At 43.4% G+C, this 20,394-nt stretch overlaps 1 protein-coding gene across 1 annotated transcript in view; it reads right to left on the bottom strand.

Annotated features, from left to right (window-relative positions):
* Positions 1-19,915, bottom strand: part of COPG2 (COPI coat complex subunit gamma 2) — a 90,936-nt gene extending 71,021 nt beyond the window's left edge. The window contains exons 1-7 of the mRNA XM_069765366.1: positions 19,779-19,915; positions 17,928-17,980; positions 16,629-16,709; positions 15,704-15,775; positions 13,771-13,850; positions 2,832-2,907; positions 2,391-2,483 (exon numbers count right to left, since the gene is read on the bottom strand). Of these exons, the coding sequence (XP_069621467.1) occupies positions 2,391-2,483; positions 2,832-2,907; positions 13,771-13,850; positions 15,704-15,775; positions 16,629-16,709; positions 17,928-17,980; positions 19,779-19,815 (492 nt within the window). The 5' untranslated portion in view covers positions 19,816-19,915. The remainder of the gene's footprint in view (positions 1-2,390; positions 2,484-2,831; positions 2,908-13,770; positions 13,851-15,703; positions 15,776-16,628; positions 16,710-17,927; positions 17,981-19,778) is intronic.
* Between the last annotated feature and the right edge of the window lie 479 nt (positions 19,916-20,394).

Genomic DNA, 20,394 nt, shown 5'->3' with positions numbered 1-20,394 from the left:
CTTTCGACAGCGATACCCAACAAATTTCTGGATAGTTGAAATCTCCCATAATCACTACATCATATTTTTTTTTTTAGAACTTGGCCATCTGATGCATAAAGAGCTCATTCATATCTTCAGCTTGCCCAGGTGGCTTGTAGTAAACACTTACAATGGTGTCCTTTGCTTTGTTCTCTCCTTGTATTTTTACCCAGTTTCCACAGAACTCCCAGTCTCTGAAGCTTCAATCTCTGGAGTTATACACATTTCTAACATACAATGCGACACCTCCTCCCCGTTTTTAAGTCTATTTCTTGCAAGTAACCTGAATTCTTCTAGCCTTGTCTTACAATCATGTGTATCATCCCACCAAGTTTCAGGTGATGCCAATTATATATTTATTTTCCTGCGTTAGTATCTCCAATTCTCCTTGTTTGTTGCCCATACTCTGTGCATTTGTATAGAAACATCTTAGTCTGTGATCGGTTTCGCTTTCTCCAATATTTTTATTATGATTTTTTTGTCTTTGTTCTTGGTTTCCACTTCTAATTGCAGAGTTCTCAATAGCTGTATGGCTTTCCCTGGCCTTTTGCTTTCCTTCCCACAATGTTCAAAAAGCCCTCTTGATGAGTGTAGCAAGGCGACTTTCAAATATGTGTTTTACAGTCTTGGTGAGCTGCAGCCCATCTCTAGCAAGTAGTCCATTGTATAATTCACTCCATGATCCAGAAATCCAAATCCTTGCTGACTGCACCATCGACGTAGCCAGTTGTTTACCTGTAGGATCTTGTTGCACATCTTGTTCCATGGCTATCCACTGGGAGGATGGATGAGAAGATCATCTGAGCTCATAGTTTTCACTTTCTTGCCCAAGTCTTCAAAGTCATTGCAGATGGTTTCCAGGTCCTTTCTTGCTTTATCATTTGTACCCACATGTATTAGCTGGACTGGGTAGTCATCTGTAGGTCTGAAGAGTCCTGATATCCTGTCAAACACATCTTAGATTTTTTCACGTAGAAGACAGCATATTTCTCTTGAGGTTATATCCAGCTGCAGATAGCGGCCTCCTGATTTTGGCTTCCAAATACTGATGTGAAATACTGAACACGTGAACGCGGCCATAATCATATACTCCACAAATCTGGCCTTTATGGAAAAGTGGCAAGAAGAAAGCCTTTTAAAGCAAGCCATAAGAAGCCTTTAGGCGTGCAAAGCTGGTAGAGACATAACCCCAAAAAATTGCAGTAGTACTTTCAGCGAAAGGTGGTCCTAAAAAAAAAGTATTGACTCAAGGGGAATAAATACAAATGCATGTCATAATTTTCACATTTATATTTTTTAAACATTTAGAAAACCAAGTATTATTTCCTTTAAACTTCATAAACTCTTGCTACTTTGTGTTGGTACATCCCAAAAAAACCTAATAAAATACTTTTAAAGGGAACCTGTCACCCCGTTTTTTCAGTAGGAGATAAAAATACAGTTAAATAGGGTCTGAGCTGTGCAATAGGGTATTTTTTGTCCCCTGATTCCCTACCTATGCTGCCGAAATACCTTACAAAAGTGGCCTTTTTCGCCTGTCAATCAGGCTGGTCAGGTCGGATGGGCATGGTCACAGCGCTGTTTCTCCCCCACATCTTGCTTATGTTCCCGTTGGTGGCGTAGTGCTTCTCGCATGCGCAAGTGCCGAATGCACTGCGCAGCTGTAGAAAAAGAGCGCTCTCGCTGCTATTCAGCGGTTTCTCGGTGGGCGCGGCCATCTTCCTGAGGCCGCGCGTGCGCAGATGGAGTCTCCTGCTTCCCGGGGCTTCAGGAAAATGGCCGTGGGATGCCGCGCGTGCGCAGATGGACATCGCGGCGGCCATTTTCCTGAAGCAGAGTTCGAATTTCGGCTTCAGGAAAATGGCCGCCGCGATGTCCATCTGCGCACGCGCTGCATCCCGCGGCCATTTTCCTGAAGCCCCGGGAAGCAGGAGACTCCATCTGCGCACGCGCGGCCTCAGGAAGATGGCCGCGCCCACCAGGAAACCGCTGAATAGCGGCGAGCGCGCTCTTTTTCTACAGCTGCACAGTGCATTCGGCACTTGCGCATGCGAGAAGCACTACGCCACCAACGGGAACATAAGCAAGATGTGGGGGAGAAACAGCGCTGTGACCACGCCCATCCGACCTGACCAGCCTGATTGACAGGCGAAAAAGGCCACTTTTGTAAGGTATTTCAGCAGCATAGGTAGGGAATCAGGGGACAAAAAAATACCCTATTGTAAAGCACAGCTCAGGCCCTATTTAACGGTATTTTTATCACCTACTGAAAAAACGGGGTGACAGGTTCCCTTTAAGTTTGTGGTTGTGAAGTGAAAAAATGAGGAATAGTTCACGATAAAGTGGTAAAATAATGAATATGTACACACCAAGGAAGATACCAATGCAGAACTGGAGACACTGGGAACCTTATCCACAATTGCTTGCTTCATGTATCTTTCAATTGCTTGCAACATGGTGGCCTGTGAAAGGACACAACCCACATTTCTCGTTAGGGATAAGCCAAAAGAGGAAAAAAAAAAACTAAACACAAAATCATCATTCACACAAGTGGCTGTGTGAACCGGCATCAAAATCACAGACATGGGGACTTTGGGAGCAAACACACACACTACTGTTCATTAGCTTGTTAGGTATTAGGATCGCTGCACAAAAACTGTGTGTTCATCAGGACTATAGACAAGGACGGTCATTAGGTCATTAACACTATCTGACCGAGCGACATTCAGGTCCTTGCATCATAAAAATTACAGACAGAACACAATCATCAGAAGGCCATGGCAGTAACCTTAGCCCTACTGGCTACTTACGTCAGTAATCCGGCAGAGGGCTCGGATAGCAGGTCCTCGGTAAACATCTTCTTTCCCAGTCATATCCTTGGTCAGACTATGAAAATTGAATTATGTAAAAGGTTAATCCAATAACTGTGGCTATATATATTCGTGGTCTATTCTATTCCTAGGCATGTCAAACACACACGACAGGTTTCTGATCTATTAGGAAAGGAGGACATAAAAATAGAATATTAAGATAAACTGAAACGTCAGTATTAGTGATGAGCGAACGTGCTTGGATAAGGTGTTATCCGAGCATGATCATGTGGCAAATAGGGCGATATTTGGGTCAAACATTAATATAGTCTTTAATATCAGAGAGGATGTGACTTGTTCTCTCTAAAAATGTATGAAAATAGCTAGACTATTGGTATATTATTCAGGCCTGCAATGTACAGGGTGGGCCATTTATATGGATACACCTAAATAAAATGGGAATGGTGATAATTGCCCTCAGATGACCCCAAAGATAAAAGTTCCTACATGAACAGTTTCCTGGAAAGTGGATTGGTCATCAAGGGCCAGTTGAATGGCCATCAAGGTCTCTCGATCTCACATCCATAGACTTTTATCTTTGGGGTCTTCTGAATGTAATTGTCTATGCTGTGAAGATATGAGATGTTCAGCATCTGAAACAACGGATACTGGAAGCCTGTGCTAGTATTTCTTCTGCGGTGTTATCAGTGTGTCAAGAGTGGGAGAAGAGGGTTGCATTGACAATCAACACAATGGGAAGCACTTTGAACACATTTTATAAGTGGTCATGAACTTGTAAACACCGTATATACTCGAGTATAGAAGAAAATTACCGCACACTCAATACTGGTCTAATGCAAAAAAGGTGTATGCCAATTTTATTCAACACAAAATTAGTAGTTGCCACATTGGAAAAAGTAGACAATGAACCCGACGTTTCGACCCTCCCGGGTCTTATTCATGGGGTTACTGATGGTGGGGCCAGTAAGGGCTGCTGTCCCAAGTAGAAGGAAGCCTAATTTAGGAAGGGCCGCATTGTTTCCAGTGGGCCTGTAAGTCGTCCTGTAGGGGGTCCTATAGGAGGTCAGCGGCGCATCCCGCGCCTTGCTGTATAGTCCTGGAGGGAAGCTTGAGTCCCTCCAGGACTATACAGCAAGGCGCGGGATGCGCCGCTGACCTTCTATAGGACCCCCCACAGGACGACTTACAGGCCCACTGGAAACAACGCGGCCCTTCCTAAATTAGGCTTCCTTCTACTTGGGACAGCAGCCCTTACTGGTCCCACCATCAGTAACCCCATGAATAAGACCCGGGAGGGTCGAAACGTCGGGTTCATTGTCTACTTTTTCCAATGTGGCACACTCTAATTTTGTGTTGAATAAAATTGGCATACACCTTTTTTGCATTAGACCAGTATTGAGTGTGCGGTAATTTTCTTCTGTGATTGACTTGACCATACGGTCAGTTTACCAGCACCTCATTGTCCCTGACCTGAGTGCACACCATTTTTCTATTTATGTACTCGAGTATAAGCTGAGAATTTCAGCCCATTTTTTCAGGCTGAAATTGCCCTTTTTGGCTTAAACTCGAGTCATTCCCAGGGGTCGGCAGGGGAGGGGGAAGCTGAGCTGTGTAATAATACTCACCTACTCCCGGCGCGGTCCCTTCAGGTCCCTGGTTCTCCGGGCGCTGACAGCTTCTTCCTGTATTGAGTGGTCACAGTTACCGCTCATTACAGTATTGAATATGGACCAAACTCCACTCCTTGTCCTCTGCAGTGACACTCAAGTCAGAGGGCGCGATGAATCGATTAGTGTGCGCGCCGCTCTCTGCCTGAACAGTCAGTGCAGAGGACGCGGAAGACACAGCGGCGCTCAGCGGTGGAACGGGAAAGGTGAGTATAGCAAGTGCCGGGGTCTGAGCGATGAGAGGTGTGTATGTGATTTTTTTTATCGCAGCAACAGCATATGGGGCAAATATTTCTATGGAGCATCTTATGGGGCCATAATCAGCATTTTTGCAGCATTGGATGGGGCAAATGTCTGTATGGAGCATCTTATGGGGCCATAATCAGCATTTGTGCAGCATTATATGGGGCATATTTTAATATGGAGCATCTTATGGGGCCCATCATGAACTGTATGGAGCATTATATGGGGCTCCTGATTCAATATGGATATTCAAAAACACTTAACCTACTGATGTCTCAATCAATTTTACTTTTATTGGTTCCTATTTTTATTTTTGACATTTACCGGTAACTGCTGCGTTTTCCACCCAAGGCTTATACTTGAGTCATTAAGTTTTCCCAGTTTTTTGTGGCAAAATTAGGGGTCTCGGTTTATACTCGGGTCGGCTTATACTCGAGTATATACGGTAACTCATGAAATAATAAAGTTATGTTAAAACCAAGCACACCATTATTTTTCTTGTGAAATTCTCAATAAGTTTGATATGTCACAACTCACATGACCCTCTTCCCATTGGAAAAAATAAAGTTGGATCCAAAATGGCCGACTTCAAAATGGCCGCCATGATCACCACCCATCTTGAAAAGTTTTCCCCCTCCCATATACTAATGTGCCACAAACAGGAAGTTGATATCGCCTACCCTGTACTTAGTATTTACTATTTAGCAAGAAAAAGTGAGCGTGCACCACTAAAGGTAATATATAGGGGTGCTACCATAGCTTCTTACAAATGCATGCTGGAGAAGAAAAAGGAAAAAGGAGACGCCAATAGAGGTGCACACACCTGATATATATGTGAAAAAAACAGCTTTATTGAGGCAACGACAGGTGCACATACAAATATAAAACACATTTAAAACACATACAAATCATGGCTCAATGGGGTCATAATGGCTAGGTATAAACAATGGTCGATGAATAATCCTGTAGGTGGTGGGGCGTGACCGGATGTGGACCTGAACGGACGTGCAAGGCTCGAGCTCCCTAACCACCAGCTATCATAAGTGGCTCAAAGCACAGTGAAGTAACCGGAGGAGGTCAGATTGGGAGATAAGATAAGCGAGGCAGTGGTGCACAGCAGGAATGAAGCGAGGGAGGAGGAGGGGGCAGGCGCCCAGCAGGGTCCCGGTCTTTGAAGCGGCTGGTAGCTGGATCCAAGATGGCGGCCGCAGCTCTCACCACGCGGCTGCTGGCAGCAGGTGTAACAGCAGTGCGAGGCAAAGGTCAGAGCTGCACAGTGAAACACTCCAACAGCCCCAAAAGCTGCAAGCTCCCTGACCACACAGAGCTATTCACCAGCGTTGCAGTCCCTGCTCCTCCCCCCTGCTAGGAATGCTGAAGGTCCAGAGCCTGAAGATTTACAACCACTAAACACAGCCCTGACCGTCTCCTCAGACTCTCCTATTAAAGACTCCAATTCTGCCCCAGTCACTGTAGCCACACTCAGATAGCTGCTGGGAGACCTGAAGCAAGCCATTCATACTGATATCACAATGGCTTTCACTTCGCTACATAAAGAAATTACGCAGATTGGCAACAGATCCTCACGCATACAGTTGTGGCCAAAAGTATTGACACCTGCAATTCTGTCAGATAATACTCAGTTTCTTCCTGAAAATGATTGCAATCACAAATTCTTTGTTATTATTATCTCCATTTAATTTGTCTTAAATGAAAAAACACAAAAAGAATTGTCCTAAAGCCAAACTGGATATAATTCCACACCAAACATAAAAAAGGGGGTGGACAAAAGTATTGGCACTGTTCGAAAAATCATGTGATGCTTCCCTATTTTGTGTAATAACAGCACCTGTAACTTACCTGTGGCACCTAACAGGTGTTGGCAATAACTAAATCACACTTGCAGCCAGTTGACATGGATTAAAGTTGACTCAACCTCTGTCCTGTGTCCTTGTGTGTACCACATTGAGCATGGAGAAAAGAAAGAAGACCAAAGAACTGTCTGAGGACTTGAGAAACCAAATTGTGAGGAAGCATGAGCAATCTCAAGGCTACAAGTCCATCTCCAAAGACCTGAATGTTCCTGTGTCTACCGTGCGCAGTGTCATCAAGAAGTTTAAAGCCCATGGCACTGTGGCTAACCTCCCTAGATGTGGACAGAAAAGAAAAATTGACAAGAGATTTTAACGCAAGATTGTGCGGATGTTGGATAAAGAACCTCGACTAACATCCAAACAAGTTCAAGCTGCCCTGCAGTCCGAGGGTACAACAGTGTCATCCTGTACTATCAGTCGGCGTCTGAATGAAAAGGGACTGTATGGTAGGAGACCCAGGAAGACCCCACTTCTTACCCCGAGACATAAAAAAGCCAGGCTGAAGTTTGCCAAAACTTACCTGAAAAAGCCTAAAACGTTTTGGAAGAATGTTCTCTGGTCAGATGAGACAAAAGTAGAGCTTTTTGGGCAAAGGCATCAACATAGAGTTTAGAGGAGAGAAAAAAAGAGGCATTCAAAGAAAAGAACACGGTCCCTACAGTCAAACATGGCGGAGGTTCCCTGATGTTTTGGGGTTGCTTTACTGCCTCTGGCACTGGACTGCTTGACCGTGTGCATGGCATTATGAAGTCTGAAGACTACCAACAAATTTTGCAGCAGAATGTAGGGCCCAGTGTGAGAAAGCTGGGTCTCCCTCAGAGGTCATGGGTCTTCAAGCAGGACAATGACCCAAAACACACTTCAAAAAGCACTAGAAAATGGTTTGAGAGAAAGCACTGGAGACTTCTAAGGTGGCCAGCAATGAGTCCAGACCTGAATCCCATAGAACACCTGTGGAGAGATCTAAAAATGGCAGTTTGGAGAAGGCACCTTTCAAATATCAGGGACCTGGAGCAGTTTGCCAAAGAAGAATGGTCTAAAATTCAAGCAGAGCATTGTAAGAAACTCATTGATGGTTACCGGAAGCGGTTGGTCGCAGTTATTTTGGCTAAAGGTTGTACAACCAAGTATTAGGCTGAGGGTGCCAATACTTTTGTCTGGCCCATTTTTGGAGTTTTCTGTGAAAGGATCAATGTTTTGCTTTTTGCTTCATTCTCTTTTGTGCTTTTTCATTTAAGGCAAATTAAATGAAGATAATACCAAAGAATTTGTGATTGCAATCATTTTCAGGAAGAAACTGAGTATTATCTGACAGAATTGCAGGGGTGTCAATACTTTTGGCCACAACTGTAGAGGGGAAACTGGAGGAATATACTACGGCACACAACCAACTAGTAGACGCGCATAATGAAGCGGACGAAGAAATCAAGGCCCTGAAACTGAAGCTTGCAGACTTAGAAGATCATTTCAGGCGCAATAACCTACGTTTCTGAGGACTTCCTGAGAGCGTGTCAGTGGATACACTAAAGGAGTTTTTAATGGACTTTTTTACAATTCTGGTGCCGTCAGCAGAACAGAGAGACTTGCCTATTGACAGGGCACATTGGATCTCCAAACCAAAGTCTGCTCCCAGCTCCGCACCGCGAGACGCGATAGCCAGGCTGTACTTCTACCACTTCAAGTAAGCAGTGACCAAGGCAGCGACAGCAAAGCAAGAACTTCCAGAAAGATTCCGGAACATCCTAGTGTTTACCGACTTGTCTGCGACAACCCTGAACAAGAGGCGGGAATTCTCATCCGCAACCAAGATCCTGCGGGACGACAATATTGTCTACAAGTGGGGATATCCAGTAAAGCTCATCATGACGAAAAACGGAGCTTCACACGTCCTTGTGTCTCCCAAAGAGGCCATGACCCTGCTCCAGGAATGGTCCCTGACGTCAGTGGATGAAGACACCAGCTCCCCACTAAAGAAAAGACCCCCGACGCTGAACAAAGAATGGACCTGATACTCACGCAAGTACTCTGTAACTACATGTATCCCCTATGTGTCTATGCTGGGACACCACAGTTATTTCTTATTTTTTTGCCTGGCTGGCAGGTTGAAGGGACATGAGAATAACACTTTCGATTTTTCTATTCTCTCCCCTCTTTAACGCCTGGACGCGGAGAAGGCGTTCGATCGGGTGCATTGGGGATACCTGTTTGAGGTTCTGGCCAGATTCGGATTTACAGGTAATATTGTTAAAGCAATCACTCTGCTATATTCGTCGGTTTCTGTCTCTGGAATGATGTTGGATAGGTTTACTATTACTAACGGGACGAGACAGGGGTGTCCGCTATCACCCCTTATATTTGCTTTGGTGATTGAGCCTCTAGCGGAGAAAATTAGATCACACTCGATGATATCAGGAATTCAGGTGAATAAAATGGAACACAAAATAGGTTTATTGCGGACGACATCATTCTAGCATTAACAAACCCAACTGAGTCATTACCAGCAGCAATGCAAATAAATTGAATCATACACTAAAATATATTATAAACTAAACGTGTCTAAATGCCAGGTATTAAACCTAACCCCATTCATAAAACACCCAAAAAACTTTGAGAATAAATACCCTTTTAACCCCTTAGTGACAGAGCCAATTTGGTACTTAATGACCTTGCCAATTTTTACAATTCTGACCACTGTCACTTTATGAGGTTATAACTCTGGAACGCTTTAACGGATCCAGCTGATTCTGAGACTGTTTTTTCATGACATATTGTACTTCATGTTAGTGGTAACATTTTTTCGATATTACTTGCGATTATTTATGAAAAAAATGGAAATATGGCGAAAATTTTTAAACTTTTGCAATTTTCAAACTTTGTATTTTTATGCCCTTAAATCAGAGAGATATCTCACAAAAAATAGTTAAATAACATTTCTCACATGTCTACTTTACATCAGCACAATTTTGGAAACAAATCTTTTTTTTGTTAGGGAGTCATAAGGGTTAAAAGTTGACCAGCAATTTCTCATTTTTACAACACCATTTTTGTTTTTAGGGACCACATCACATTTGAAGTCATTTTGAGGGGTCTATATGATAGAAAATAACCAAGTGTGACACCATTCTAAAAACTGCACCCCTCAAGGTGCTCAAAACCACATTCAAGAAGTTTATTAACCCTTTACGTGCTTCACAGGAACTGAAACAATGTGGACGGAAAAAAAATGAACATTTAACTTTTTTTTTTTGCAAACATTTTACTTCAGAACCATTTTTTTTATTTTCACAAGTGTAAAAACAGAAATTTAACCATAAATTTTGTTGTGCAATTTCTCCTGAATACGCCAACACCCCATATATGGGGGTAAACCACTGTTTGGGCGCACCACAGTGCTTGGAAGAGAAGGAGCGCCGTTTGACTTTTTCAATGTAGAATTGGCTGGAATTGAGATCGGACGCCATGTCACGTTTAGAGAGCCCCTGATGTGCCTAAACAGTAGAAACCCCCCACAAGTGACCCCATTTTGGCAACTAGACCCCTTAAGGAACTTATCTAGATGTGTGGTGAGCACTTTGAACCCCCAAGTGCTTCACAGAAATTTATAAAATAGAGCCGTGAAAATAAAAAATCCTTTTTTTCCCCCTCAAAAATGATTTTTTTAGACTGCAATTTTTTATTTTCTCTAGGGTAACAGGAGATATTGGACCCCAAAATCTGTTGACCAGTTTGTCCTGAGTATACTGATACCCCATATGTGGGGGGGGGCACTGTTTGGGCACCCATCGGGGCTCGGAAGGGAAGGAGCGCCGCTTGGAATGCAGACTTTGATGGGATTGTCTGCAGGCGTCATGTTGCATTTGCAGAGCTCCTGATGTACCTAAACAGTAGAAACCACCCACAAGTGACTCCATTTTGGAAACTAGACCCCCCAAAAAGCATATCTAGATGTGTGGTGAGCACTATGAACCCCCAACTGCTTCACAGAAGTTTATAATGTAGAGCCATGAAAATAAATCATATTTGTTCCACAAAAATGATCTTTTCACCCCCAAATTTTTACTTTCACAAGGGTAACAGGAAAACATGGACCCCAAAATTTATTGTGCAATATATGCTGAGTAGGCTGATACCCCATATGTGGAGGGGACCACTGTTTGGGCGCATGGCAAAGCTCGGAAGGGAAGGAGCGCCGTTTTGGAATGCAGACTTTGATAGAATGGTCTGCTGGCGTTATGCTGCGTTTGCAGAGCCCCTGAGGTACCTAAACAGTAGAAACCTCCCACAAGTGACCCCATTTTGGAAACTAGACCCCCAAGGAACTTATCTAGATGTGTGGTGAGAACTTTGAATGCCCAAGTACTTCAAAGAAGTTTATAATGCAGAGTCGTGAAAATAAAAAATATTTTTTTCCACAAAAAAGATTTTGTAGCCCCCAAGTTTTTATTTTCACAAGGCTAACAAGAGAAATTGGACCCCAAAAGTTGTTGTCCAATTTATCCCAAGTACGCTGATGCCCCATATGTGGGGGGTAACCCACTGTTTGGGCGCACGGCAGAGCTCAGAAGGGAGGGAACACCATTTGACTTTTTGAGCGCAAAATTGGCTGTCGTGTTTGGAGACCCCCTGATGTACCTAAACAGTGGAAACCCCCCAATTCTAACTCCAACCCTAACCCCAACACACCCCTAACCCTAATCCCAACCCTGAATCATGTTCTCTGGGGTCTCGGCTAACCCCGGCAACCGAGACCCCAGAGAAAATCCGACTCTGGGGGGCGCTATTCACTTTTTCCACAGCGCCGTTAATTAACGGCGCTGTGGTTTAAGTACCCTTAACTGCTGCCGTTAAAAGGCATATTGGCGGTCGTTAAGGGGTTAAATGGGAAAATGACCATATTGAGTATTTAGGTATTCGGCTGACACTCTGAGAAGATAAAATGTTATCATTGAATTATGAGTCTCTAAGGAAGAAAATCCAAACTGACATGTTACGCATGAAGAAACAAGAACTATCATGGCTGGGCAGGATTGCGTCGGTAAAAATGTTCATTCTCCCACAAATACTGTATTTGTTTCGCAATCTCCCCGTCATATTCCCAATGAAAATACAGTATTAAGAGATTCAAGCAATGATTTTAAAATACATTTGGAAAGAGAAAAAACCCAGAGTCCAAGCGGACACGCTTTACATCCCTATGAGTAAGGGTGGCCTGGGATGCCCCTCAGTGGTCCGTTACTACAGGGCCGCATTATTCGAACAGTTACGATTCATGTGGAATAATGATGACGACCGTCACTGGATAGAATTTGAAAAACATCTGATGAGAACCTCCAATGTCTCAGCTTTTTACCATGCACATCAAACTAAAGTCCCTAATAAAAACCTAAAAATGTCTCCAACAATAGACGCGGCTCTGGAGCTATGGAGAGTGCTGACTAATAAATTAGGCCTTATACAAACCGCATTTATCAAAGCTCCCAGAGACACTGGAACATTGTATCCCGGAACTCAAACTTAAAAATTGGAATTTACCCAAAACCACCTCAATTGGGAACCTGTATGAGGGGGAGGAAATAATTACTTTTTCATCATTGCGAGATAAATACAATGTCCCTCAAAGGGATTTTTACAAATATTTGCAGATCAGGCATTTCCTAACTGAAAGAAAAAAACAGATGCCTGCACCGCCATCTAAATTTTACTCTATGCTGATGACCCCGACATCACAGATTAGGGCGCTGTCCACAAGCTACGACTGTATGTTGGAGAATACCCTGCCCTCTCTAACTACATACCTGCAAAAGTGGGAAAAAGACCTAAACTGTAGGTCCTGACGAAGCTACATATGGTAGCAATAAGCGTAGGGGCGCCCTGCGTGGCTATACATTGATCTCGTGGCAAGTATGAATTGTTGCTTATATGCAAGCCCACTTATGTGATATGGCTATATATTGACTCTCTGATGTATTTGGTCCTCATGATTGTATTTAGACATTGCTTTTTATTGGATCACATGTATGCTCATCAAGCGAAACTTTGCTGTACCAGTGAATTTGCACATATTTAATTATATCAAATATATGGGCTACATTTTAGTCTTACATTATTTATTATTATGCCTATGATACAGCAACTTTTCTAGATATAGCTTGCACACTATTCCTAGTTTTAACAGCTATGATATTAGCAAGCCATTAACACCTACAGCATTATTCATCGACCTTTGTTTATACCTAGCCATTATGACCCCATTGAGCCATGATTTGTATGTGTTTTAAATATTTTTAAATGTGTTTTATACTTGTATGTGCGCCTGTTGTTGCTTCAGTAGAGCGGTTTTTTTTCACATATATATCAGGTGTGTGCACCTCTATTTGCGTCTGCTTTTCCCTTTTTCTTCTCCAGCTAGTATTTACTATTGCCATGCTCAAGATCTTTGCTTGGAGTCAGTAACTTGAAACATTTTTTCCCCCAAAACAATAAAGCCCTGTCCTCATCATGTTTAACTTGCAAATGATACCAGATCTGTGAACAGCTAATTGCTAGGGAGGTTTCTTATTATTAGAACTCTAAAGCACCACTCCAGCGATTTTTTTCAGCACTGGAGTGGTGCTTAAATCTAAGCCCCTTGCCCAGGAATTTACTCCCCCTCCAGTGTCTTCAGTTCTTTCACTGCCGTTTTGGTGCCCCTGCTTCATCTTGTGAGCGCAGCTTCTGACAGACCAAAAGTTGGACGTAACAGTCACAAGCTCTCAATGCAAGTCGATGACAACCAGAACGAGGCCCTAATAGACTTGTATTGTATAGTAAAGTGACCTCCACTCAGCTCCATGAAGCACTGGAGCTGCAGGCGGGTCACTTTTTGCTAGAGAGTGGCAGCGAAAACAGATGAAAACGCCGGAAGGTAAGTATGAGACAGGTGGTAGGAGACTTACATTTAAAGCACCACTCTAGCGTTGGAATAAAAAACCGCTGGAGAGGCGCTTTAAAGTAAAAACTGGAACCTATCTATACAACTGCTATATGTTGTACTTGTAGGTACATATAGTCAAACTAATTGTTTTATATTATATAGTAATTCAAAAGTCATATTTATAGAAAAAAACAATACATTGGCAAGGCTTTAATGTTTACCTGCTTGTGACAATAATGACATCTTCAGAAATATTCGCCATTTCCTTAATGGTGAGGTAACACATTCTCCTCAGGGTTTGCTAAGAAAAGGGAAAGAAAAACATTGAATATTAACAGAAAGAGCAGTCATATTAACAACTAAAATGCTCAATTTCTAATTAATTAAAAATATTTAGAATTGAGAGTCCTCAGTAGTTGATACCTTTAAATGGCTAACTGAAAAGATGGTAAATTGCAAGCTTTCGAGACTACACAGGTCTCTTCATCAGGCAAAGACTAAAAGAAATTCTGAAGAATCACATATTTATGCACAACATGGCACAGAGAAAAAAAAAAGGGGAAAAAAACCATGGATAAGCCAGGTGACATGAAGCAGAATTACCATGGGTGATAAACAGTTATGTCCATAAATATTGGGCCAGCTCTTAGATAAGGATTGTTTTATTGTCCTCTGATTAGGGTCTCTGTTGTGATGACCACTCATAGTCTGAGGGGCAAGTTCCTTAGTTGATGACAATAAAACATTCCTTATCTAAGAACTGGCCCAATATTTATGGACATAACTGTTTATCACTCATGGTAATTCTGCTTCATGTCACCTGTCTTATCCATGGTTTTCCCCCCTTTTTTTTTTTTCTCTGTGCTATGTTGTGCATAAATATGTGATTCTTCAGAATTTGTTTTAGTCTTTGCCTGATGAAGAGACCTGTGTAGTCTCGAAAGCTTGCAATTTACCATCTTTTCAGTTAGCCATTAAAAGGTATCAACCACTGAGGACTCTCAATTCTAAATATTTTTCTATCTACTGGCTAACACGGTATCAAGATATATATCTTTCCTGTAATTAATTAAAGTCATTCTCAGCCGCCCAATTACACTACACCAACTAGGACACCCCATGTTCTACTGCTCATATTGTGGGGGAGTCTGTGGCATCAAACATGTACAGTTATACACTGCTACATTATGCCTATTAGAATAAGCCTTTGACATAAAATTTCCTTACAAAAATAAATAAATAGACATTAGATTCACATTAGATAGCTGTCAGCCAAACATTGCTTTGGCCAAAAACTAACTCACTTGTCTCTCCCATACACTGCAGCGCTCGTTTGGTCAAGTGATCCTGTGTTGTCTATGAGAAAGCAACTTACAGACATTTCTAACGGCAGTTTATCTCCTGGCAGCCCAAAATCGAGCATCTTCCCCGACAATTACTTTTCTGGCGCCCCATAAACATTATACAGCGTTGGCCGAACATGTTAAAGGGACTCTGTCACTCCCTCCAGCCATTAGAAACTAAAAGAGCCACCTTGTGCAGCAGTAATGCTGCATTCTGACAAGGTGGCTCTTTTAGTTATTGGTGCAGTCAAAGCAGAAATAAAGCGTTTTATAATTTCGCAAAAATACCTGTCTTTAGTCCTGGAGGCAGGTCTTAACCCCACTGCTGCACACCCCACACTGCCGTCACTCAAGGCTTCTTCGGCGCCGCCCCTCCGCGCTGTTTTCAAATTAAATACGGCGCCTGCGCTGTTTTGTTCTGCCTGGGGCGGGCGCAGTGAGCGCTGCTCGTCTGACCTCAGATGCAGTATCGCAGACTGCGCCTGTGCGGCCGCCCAGCTTGTGAGTCCCAGCCCCGCACTGTGCATAATTCATAACACACTGCGGGGCTGGGATTCACAAGCTGGACGGCCGCACAGGCGCAGTCTGCGAGACTGCATCTGAGGTCAGACGGGCAGCGCTCACTGCGCCAGCCCCAGGCAGGACAAAACAGCGCAGGCGCTGAAAGAGCCACCTTGTCAGAATGCAGCATTACTGCTGCACAAGGTGGCTCTTTTAGTTTCTAACAGCTGGAGGGGGGTGACAGAGTCCCTTTAATATCTATGGGTGCAGTCAACAGTACTCTAATGTGTATGGGAAGCTATATACTTACATCATTAGATTGGAATAATCTGGTCATTGCGAAGAAAGCTTCTGTGGCTTCCATTGTTCCAAAATGTTCACCCTAAGGCAGACACAAAATCAATGATTTGTACAGACCTTGAATTGTGTGTGAGTATACAGAAATCCTGCCCTCCATAGTCCTGTATCCCGACACTGAATACTCCAAGCTGGTCATACTGGCAATGGATATTTCATAGGCAGAGTGATAGAACAACCTGTGCCAAATGTTTCATGGCAAATATTCTGTATTGCATCAAATCACATTATTGCAAGGACGACTTCCCAAAACAACTTGTAGGAAACAATTATGCTTAACTCCTTCATTTTTTTCTTTACCTAAATGAACAAAAATCTATACAAGTTTGGTATCACCGTAATCGCACTGATCTGGAGAATCAGGGTTTAGCATCGTTTTTACCACTGAATGTATGCGGTAAAAACAAACCCAAAAAACCATGCTGGGACTCCATTTTTTACACAACTTCACCATACTTGGAATTATTTTCCCAGCACATTATAAGGTAAAATGAATGTTGTCACACAAAACTACAAATCGTACTGCAAGAAAACCCAAACCAGCCCTCATATGGCTATTTTGATAGAAAAATAATAAATAAAAAAGTTAAGGCTCTTAGACAGGAAGGAAGACAAAAGTGCAAAAACAAAAAATAGACTGGGGGAGGAAAGGGGTTAATTGTCAAAAGCAGCCTTTACATTCCCAAACAAGGAAAAATAAATAGCCTTAGTCCTGTATTATGTTTGTGAGGGCGGTGTATTTAGAAGTAAGGGCAGAATTTTACAATGCCCTGGTAGGTTAATAAAGTGTTTCCTTGTCCTAGGACGAGATCCCCACCTTAATGGGGTTGGGGGGTACACTGGTTTGCATTAGCACGTATGCAGAGCGTTTAGCTTACCTGGTTCAATAGGTACAAAATCTTGGTCAGAATGTGGAGGCATCGTCTTGGATTTATTGGAGTCTCATTGAATAAACGAGCCTGCGGAAACAATCAGGTTAGTGCAACAATTCATCCAGAACTACGTAGAGAACCATGCAATATTTCTATTGTATGCATATCATCAGAATTTCAGGTCTGAGGTAATATTTCCGAAACTGTAGAAGACTTAGGTCTGTGTACACCTACTACTCTACAGACCACATCCATATACAGAAGCATGAAATCATCCAGGGATCTAATTTAGCTAAACTCTTTTCATGAGGTAGCACTTCAACAGAGAAATTATAGCAGGGTTCTGGCCATCAAAGGGGTTGCCCACTATTGGATATTTCCTTTTGAACAGTTCCACTCTGTTGTATAAAATAAAAAAAGTGATACTTACCTTGTGGACAGGCACCGCTTGTCCGCTCTTTCTGGCAGACTCATGACAAACAGTGTCACTTGATAGCTGCAGCCTTCACTATTGTCAGAGTGGGCTTCCACTGTAATGGAACAGAGAATGCTGCAGCTGATCAGCAGCCGCTTATTACCAACAGCAGTCACATGACATTGTGTCACATGACCACCAAGGGAAACAAAGCAGACAAGTGGCTTGGGACTCAGTGGGTAGCTGTGCAGCCCTGCAGTCCAGGGTTCAAATCCCACCAAGGACAACATCCGCAAGGAGTTTGCACGTTCTCTCCATGTTTGCGTGGGTTTCCCATTCGTTAAAGACATACTGATAGGAAATTTAGACTGTGAGCCCCAATGGGGACAGTGATAATATCTATAAAGCATTATGGAAAATGATGAATATGAACTGGCCCACCTCACTGACAGCTTTCTGTGTACACTGGAAGCTGTGGAGACGGAGTACCTATTTTGGTGGAGTTGGAGTCAGTATAAAATGGACCAACCCTAAAATATAACATAAATTGGGTACAGTAGTACAACGCAGGATGTGCTGTAAATGTTTTCATAAGAATGTGGGAAAGTTATGAAATGTCTGTTCTGTTCCTGATCTAAGGATCTCGGCTTTTACTTGAGATGAATCCGTGCTGCACTTTATGTACGTGCTCAATAGTGACCAGTGCTGGGGAGTCGGAGTCAGGGAAATTGAGGAGTCAAGAGATTTCGCTTACCGACTCCAATGCCCTGAGCACAGCGGTAGGGGATAACGAGAAATATACAGTATTTCTGCTATAACAGTATACTAAGGGATGAGATGGAAGTAACAATAGAAATAAAATACCAAAATTAGAGTCTTGAAGGCCTCACCTCTTGAAGAACAGCGCTCTTCTCTAAATTCTGGAAGGGATTGGAGCCACTTCCTAATAAAAAAAAAAAAAGACAAAACACAAAGACTAACTTTCTTAGAAACCCTCATCTAGATTTATACTGTCATCTTCAAACAGGCATGTAAGCAACTGTAGTGTCTCTCCAAAAGGACTAGCACAGGATATACTCACAGATCGTGCAAAGCTTTGTTCAGCTATGCGCCCATCGGACCGGATAAGCCTCATTTAAATAAAGTGCCAGACCAAACCAAATGGTGTTTTTGGAGGTGTACAGGGGAAGTCAGGAGGCAATGTAATCATTTGTGAAACACATAAAAACAGTAGAAAAAAGTGGTGGGATTTGTTGGGATACTAAAAAACTTGGGACAGGTTTCCTTTAAGTTCACTATTATTGACTGTTATAACAAAAAATGTTCACGTACTATGCTTGTGTGAAAGTGGCTTTACACACCATTAGGATCTTTAGGAAGGGATTATACATCCCAATATATGGGAATAACATCTCTAAATCCCCATAATCCTGTAGAATGTAAGCCCGCAAGGGCAGGGTCCTCGCCCCTCTGCATCAGTCTGTCATTGTTAGTTTGTTTACTGTATGTGATATCTGTATCTTGTATGTAACCCCTTCTCATGTACAGCACCATGGAATCAATGGTGCTATATAAATAAATAATAATAATAATAATAAATAACTTTCACCAATATGAACTGGCCACAAATTGAATAACTTGCAAAGTTTACATGCTGATCTTCCCCTCAACAAAGGAGGCATTTACTTTTTCCCTGCATAACACTGACTAATCATAAGCAGGAGACATCATGCAGGAAACAAATAAATAAAATAGCATGCCCTAGACAACGTCAGACCCAGCCTCTCTTTGTGATATGGGCAATGGCTCACAGCCCTGCTGCTCTCCTCACTGATTTCACTTTGGCATCTACTTTGATTATAGTCTCGCCATCTATCCCAGACATTGGAGAATACTGTCCTGATAGATGGCACAGATCCAGAGCAATGTGACCTACTGCAGCTCTCATCTCACAGCACTGACAATGTGTCAGGAGGAAGAGGCGAGCAGAGCTGACAGTGCAGGGAGAGGAGAGCTACATCAGGCCACACTCACTGCTCTGGATCTGTGCCCACTATCAGAGCGTTATACCCCCATGCCTGGGATGGAGGCAGTGGTGTTTGTAATGGCACACAGCTCTGCTATACTCCCCCATATGTGATAGTAGGTGACAGCAGTGAGATAAGTGAGGAGAGCAGTGCTGTGCGTCAGTGGATAAGGAAAGCGGTGTCTGACGTTCTCTGGGGGCGTTTTTCCCCCCTACATGAAGCCTCCTGCTAATAATTGAGCAATGTCATGCAGGGGGGGAAAGTAACCACCCCCAGAGAAACAGCTCTGATGGCGCCTCCTTAGTATAAAGGGAAATTAGAATCTAAACTTTACAAGCGGAGGCTGAGAGAAATCAAGGCTAAATACTCTGCTGCTGAGCTCTGCAGCCAGATAACGTGCCAACTGGTGACATGTCCTCGTTAAAGGGATCCTGTCAGGTGATTGCCCGTGGTTTGTGTGCAGGAATCAGCTGCCAGGATCCCTTTACTGTGAGGAGACACATCCCAGCCTATGCTCGGCTGCGTGCAGCGACTACAAGTGCTAGTATGGAGGCTGCGCAGAATCACCACCTTCCTGCACAGACACTACTGCACGGAACCACCACACATTCCCTGGCACACAAGACTTCCGGCTTCAGGAAAGCCCGCGGCTTCGCGGCCTGCACGGGACTAGACGCCAGGTCTGCAAGGATAATATACACGGACAAGCCTCACCCGCCTCCTCGTCCTTCTTGTCAAATTTCTTAATCATTTCCGGTGCTGCAGTCCAAATTCCCGGTACCGGTGAGAAGTCTCCACACTGCTAACTGTTACTGAGCATGCGCTTTCGACGCTCAAGCTGAAGCCACGTCCCATCACGTGATAGAAAAGCGGTCATGTGACCTCTCCACTACAGTGCGACTGCGTGATGAAGCTTCTGGTATTGGAAGGGAATTTGCTGGGTGGGCTCAGGCTGGTGGTGCAGGGGGTCCAACCAATCTGTGACAAACTATTACATACAAAAAAGCCCCCAGAATACTCTGCCATACATCAGGTCTATTAGGGGGTCTGGAGGGACGTGTGGTGGGAGCGTTCCATCTATAGGTTGGGCACTAAGAACAGAAAAGTGTGCACCAAGCATGTGAGGCTCCAAATGGTACAGAGGCGCCATAGCTCTGGCGCCCCCTCATGTACATAATGCACGACATAAGGGGCCGGAAAGCATCTGTACAGCACCGGTGCACATATGTGGGTATTATAAGGGTCCGGAGAGCCTCTGTACAGCGCTGGTGCAGATATCGGGGTATTATAAGGGTCCGGAGAGCCTCTGTACAGCGCTGGTGCAGATATG

Source organism: Ranitomeya imitator, chromosome 4 (assembly GCF_032444005.1).
Source record: "Ranitomeya imitator isolate aRanImi1 chromosome 4, aRanImi1.pri, whole genome shotgun sequence".
In the NCBI taxonomy this organism is placed as follows: Eukaryota; Metazoa; Chordata; class Amphibia; order Anura; family Dendrobatidae; genus Ranitomeya; species Ranitomeya imitator.
Note: the sequence above shows the minus strand (reverse complement) of the source record. Positions and strands in the feature narration are given on the sequence as shown.